Source organism: Cucumis sativus, chromosome 6, assembly GCF_000004075.3.
Source record: "Cucumis sativus cultivar 9930 chromosome 6, Cucumber_9930_V3, whole genome shotgun sequence".
Lineage (NCBI taxonomy): Eukaryota > Viridiplantae > Streptophyta > Magnoliopsida > Cucurbitales > Cucurbitaceae > Cucumis > Cucumis sativus.
Window position 1 is genome coordinate 11293370 of NC_026660.2, and position 5433 is coordinate 11298802.

Genomic DNA, 5433 nt, shown 5'->3' on the forward strand with positions numbered 1-5433 from the left:
GCCCACCCTAGTGCCCAACACAAATATGGTGAGATTAAGTAAATTACAACAGGTCAAAATCATTTTTCATTTGATTATCATTTCATTTTCTCTTTAAAAAAAGTCATGTTTTCATGTTTCTTAAATAAAAAAATCTGAATTCTTAACCAAATTCTAATGAAAATTAGTTTTAAAATTCTTTTGAAACTTGGCTTGATTTTATTTTAATACTCCTACAAAGTAACGCACAAAGTGAATGACTTAAAAGTTAAAGTTCTTCTTGTAGAACCATACTTGTTGGAAAAATAAAATTGTTTTGAAACTTATCAACAAAACAATATTAGTCTTATTCATCCTCATCTCTTAGAGTGATCCTAAGTTTTCTTAGAGAGAGAAAATGCATTTCTAAATATATTAATCATCTTCCTCTTTTAGAATGTGTATTCTTTTTCTATTTTCAGTGTCGACATTTCAGTCTCCTAGTGTTTAACAAATATTTTGAATGCTCAGAAAAAAAAAAAATTAATAAGGTTGAAGTCAATCTACGTCATTTTGGTAACCAAGTCATTTTGGTAACCAAGCACACCCTATCTATTATGTATAGTGTTTGAACTAGCTCATGGAAGAACCCAACTAACCCTACAATATTTTGGTGTCATAGAAACTCACAGAAAATTAATTTCTAAGTAACCACCATAGATTAAACTCATGATCAAACACACACTAATTTTGATAGTAGTTCTAAAATAAATAATCATTCAAAATAAATTTTAGCTTTTCAAAATATGCAATTGAAGTGTAATAATAATATGACTGAATTACCTTTTAGTGATTAAAGATGTATTTTATCGTGTTTTTTAATCATTTCAAAATCACTCACAAACATTCAGTATATCTCAAGTGAGATAGAATCTAAATCCAAAGAACACTATCAAATTCGCTATCATTGCTCGTGATCATCCACAGCACCAACCTAAAAACTGAAAGTTCAATCAATAAGGGAATGGAATTCCTACTCATTCCATCTATATGGACCCCAATATTAAGCCACAAACATATAGCCCACCACCCACCACCTAGTTGAGATGCCACTCCAATCATTTTTATCAAAGAGTTAAACTGAAACTCCATAATGTTAATAATCATTTCTTATAAAGAAACACAGTTTCCAGTACACTGAATGAAGAGATTCCATAACATATTGAAACGAAACATTAGGAATTATTGATTGATGGGATGTATATATAAAGTACCTTCGATTGAGTGGTCGCCTTGCTTTTTCCACTGAGCTACGTGCTTTCGTCTTGGAAGGAACCAGAGACACAGATGATCAATGAGCTGAAAATTGTTACTCGTATTTTATTGGTTCAAATAAATATCAACACTACACTAATTACATTATACTTCTTTTACATTAAAATACTATTGATATCCGTCAAAAGAAAAGGGCCATGCCTTTTTTACTTCAACTAACATTTAGATTAATCACACTATGAACTATAAGGTATTTGGATTTTTCTACTGGCCTTATTACTATGAATGCTACTAGGTCCACCGACGAAATCTTGTAAATCAAACAGATTGATTTAGAGAAAGAGTTTAGGGCAAGTGTAAGGGTATATAATGCCTTGAGGTGTACAGATGTAAACATTTGTCATTATCCCTAAGGCAGAACAAAAAGGAAAAAGAAAGGAAAAGTCTCTAAATTACTAAGAAGAGATTTTAGGGTCCTGCCTTTTCAATTTAATTCCAGCATAAGATCTGTCATCTGCATTTGCCAAGGAAGCATTTCAGTTTATAATATCATATTTTTCACCTCTTTGAGCATGAGAACGACATGGGAAGATGCTTCAAGTCAGAGATATCAAACAACTCCATAAACCTCTGGTCAGAAATTCTTGCTTTCGCAGCTGCAAATCTCTGATACTCATCGAACACAGAAGTGAGGCACCACCTCTGCAATTTTCTCAGGCATCCCACAAGACAGCCTGTCCGATGCTGGATAGAGAGAGAAGATTTTCTAGTTAAGAGAGTATTGAAGTTGGATTCATGGGAAGGAAGCAGATAGAACTCAAATATATTGAATGAAAATACAAGATAAACCAAGTGTTTGAGGTACTTGGACCCTTCCAAACTTAAGATCGCTTTATTACGTACTAGATAATTAGAATGGGTTAGGTGCATAAGGGTAATTAGATAAAAAGTTAGGTACTAATAGTCACTTACTGAATGTGGTTATAGATAGGAGGGTGAGAAAGTGAGAGCTGATAGTAGAATGATTTAGGGCTTGGATGAGAGCAATCAAGAGGGAGGTCCCAAGTACCCCTTATACTTGGAATATCTTGTCTTACTTCGTAGTTATAATTCAACATATTCAAATCTTGTACTTGTTAGGAACTGTCCTAACACACTCCCAAGCCTAATTTATTCACTAAAATATTTTCGACCCTCTTCTTCCCTACTCAATATATTTATTTACAGCCAAACTTCCCTAACAAACTACTAAACTATTTACTCACATATCCTTAACATCCCTCTAATACAATTCTTATCAGAAGCTTAGGGAGGAAAAAAGATGACTACCTTTCCTCTTTTGCAATGTATGAGAAGTGGATGATTTCTATCGTCTGCGTTGAGAAAATTTAACCCAATTAGGAAACAATAACCTTCACAGAAACTTACTCTAGTCAATCGGTTATGATAATATTCATAGTACCAAGGACAACTTTCAGTGCTTCACGAATAATATCGTCTGGGATGTTCACAAAAGGCTCCTGAATAAACGAATAATATCAATGTGAACAACAGTAGAATAACTCCAATGATGGTGTAGCTATACTATGAAATGTATCATAGTTAGAGATATGTAACTTGTATTCTCATTTCAATAACGAAGTCATAGAATCAATAGTACCAATTAAAATGGACCATAAAAGATCACGTAGGCTGATGCCATATTCCATAAATCAAGCATCCATAAATGAGGTATAAACATTGAGTATTTGATAAAAATTGAAGCACTGAGGCACTGATAGAAAGGATGAAATTGAAGTTTGATGACAGCGTAGGGGAGTTATGGCTCACAGAGATTGAATGAAGTATACATTCGAATCAACATAGAAGGAAAAAATGACAACCAAAACTCATAAATTCCCTAAACTTATAACACAGGATACTTGGTAATCAATTTTATTGAACCTAAGATCACATGATACAGTAACACTGATAGATCAAATCGGTATATCATATTGGCTGAGAAAATTAGTTTTCTGTTTCAAATCACATATTTACGGTCTAGCAGTTCAATGATAGATTTCGTGCAAGTGGGCGTTCATCAGGAAACTTAAATCCCCACCAAATAGCCCTTGACATACTTGTTAAGTAATCAATATTTTCAAATTCCAAATATCAATCACCATCAAGCCGTATCCATGGTCTAGTATTGATTTGATTAAACGTTTGTCTGCAGATGAAGAGGTGAAGAGCGGAAAATCAAGTTGCACATTTCTCCTGATGGCATCTCAACTTAAAGGAACTAAGGCCAATTAGAAATTCTTTTAATGAATTTCCACTTCCTATAAGCGATTTCAATTATATTTTTTCAATTCTTTTGTCAATCTGATTTTGTATCAATTCTTTGATGGACACGATTACTGCAATTAAAGCCACTTCGGTGAACAAGTTTTCACTGGTAGTACATGTACTTGAAACAACTTTGCAGTGCGAATACCAAACATAATTACTAGCCCAAATTTGCAATGATACGCGCAATAACTTATCATCCGTCAAACACATATTCTTCATAACAGCAATACGAGGAGTAGAGCATAATATCAAGATCATGAAAAAGTTCAAAACAAATATCAGTTTGAAGAGCCTAAAACTCCCAAAACATCTATAGTTCTTCTGCCCTCTTGGAAGCTTATAAACTTTTTTAACCTTCAAATTCCATAATTATTAAAGAAAACCGATGTATGTGATAAACACTTCCACACCAAATTGTGCATGCTTTCTCTGGTTTTCACATAATTTAAGATACTTGCTATATGTACATTTAACGCAGTAATTTCCTAATCCAGATATCGAAATCAAATTACTAGCGTTGAGTTGTTAACTAAGACAATTGCAATTAAATAAATAATGGAGATCCGAAGAATGAAAGAAGACGCACCTTACAGCTTTCGATTCCAAATTGAAACAATCTAATCCCGTTAGACTTGAGGAAGTCCATGTTGTGTTCCGGATATGGCTCCGGACATAAACATCTGCATCCATAAGCATAAGCGGAAGCAAATTGAGGAAAATAGAAGTCAAAACATAGATACTGAACCGCAAAAACAGAGTAAATGAAAGAAGTGGGATGAGTAGTAAGGAAAGGAAAGAACATACATACATAATGGAACGGAGAGCTAGGGTTTGAAGGAAGGAGAAGTTAGGAGAGTCAGGGAAACCGGAGCGGAAAATGCCATTATCAACCATGGAAAAGTTGAGAGGAGGGGTATAGAGGCCATCATCACCATCCTTATCGCAGAATTCGGAAGCCTCCATTGCAAGTAGCGAGGAAATAGTGTGATGGTGATCAATTGTATCCACTTGAATGGTTCTGCATATCTGTTTGGACTGATGATGATTCTGGTTCGGCTCTTCGAATTTCATTACAGCTGAAGAAGAAGAAGAAGAAGAAGATGAAGATGAAGAAGATGATGTTGATGAAGATGATGACGAACAAGAAGAAGAAGATGATGATGATGATGATGATCCAAGAATTGTTGAACTGAGGCTGCAGAAAATGCGGCTTTATAGGGAAGAGATAAAAGAAGGAAGGAGAAAAGGCTATGGGATCAAGACGGATATTCGATGTCTTCTGTGCCTTTCCAGCTTTTCTTTTTTCTTACTCCATTCCTCTTATTAAATTTTAGTCGACATGTCCTCTTTTTTTTTTTTTTTTAACTAATAGTAATAGAAAAAAACAAAATGCAAATCACCTCCCAAATACTATTTTCTATTTTTCCACCCAAAACTATTTCAAAGCCCTCGTTTACTATTACTGTTTGTTGTAACTTCTAAGGCATGATTGAAGCTAGGGTCGGATGAAGTGAATTATAATATTCAAACCAACTTTTAGTTTTAGTTGATAATTAACATTAAGATTAAAATTTTAAATAACTTACATCTTATTACTATTTTTCATATTTAATTCTATTTGTTTCAAGGATTGGGAGGTTCGTCAACCAACTTTCGATCACCACTTTCATGATCGTCGTCAATCAATCTCTGACCACCACCTACGGTGATTCCATCGCAAACTTTCGACTACCAACTCTCATGATCGTTGTCACTGATCAACCTTGAAATTATTTAATAAAAACAGTTTTAAGGTTTAGGCTAATCTCCAATGATTGTCATCAGATGATCCTACTGTTACCAATCAATCTTGAAAACTTTTAATAAAAA

At 34.0% G+C, this 5433-nt stretch overlaps 1 protein-coding gene across 2 annotated transcripts; it reads right to left on the reverse strand.

Moving 5' to 3' along the window:
* Positions 1-802: 802 nt before the first annotated feature.
* On the reverse strand, positions 803-4875 carry LOC101222170 (probable tyrosine-protein phosphatase DSP4). Of its 2 annotated transcripts, XM_011658791.2 has the most exons (6): positions 4373-4873; positions 4151-4244; positions 2696-2753; positions 2563-2606; positions 1796-1977; positions 803-1317 (listed from the first exon to the last, which is right to left on the reverse strand). In XM_011658791.2, the coding sequence occupies exons 1-6, from the start codon at positions 4633-4635 to the stop codon at positions 1269-1271; spliced, it is 690 nt and encodes a 229-aa protein (XP_011657093.2). In that variant the 5' UTR covers positions 4636-4873; the 3' UTR covers positions 803-1268. The 2 variants fall into 2 exon arrangements, with proteins under 2 accessions (XP_011657093.2, XP_031743181.1); XM_031887321.1 differs by lacking the exons at positions 2563-2606; positions 2696-2753 and having other exon boundaries at positions 4373-4875.
* Positions 4876-5433: the final 558 nt, after the last annotated feature.

Bases quoted from the DNA above. Each gene is read 5' to 3' on its own strand.
- LOC101222170 (XM_011658791.2), bottom strand. From the start codon at position 4,635: ATGAAATTCGAAGAGCCGAACCAGAATCATCATCAGTCCAAACAGATA. The intron at 2,607-2,695 runs GTACTATGAATA...TTCTCAACGCAG, and splicing joins AGCACTGAAAGTTGTCCTTG to ACGATAGAAATCATCCACTT. The intron at 1,318-1,795 runs GTGAAAAATATG...AACAATTTTCAG, and splicing joins TCGTTCTCATGCTCAAAGAG to CTCATTGATCATCTGTGTCT.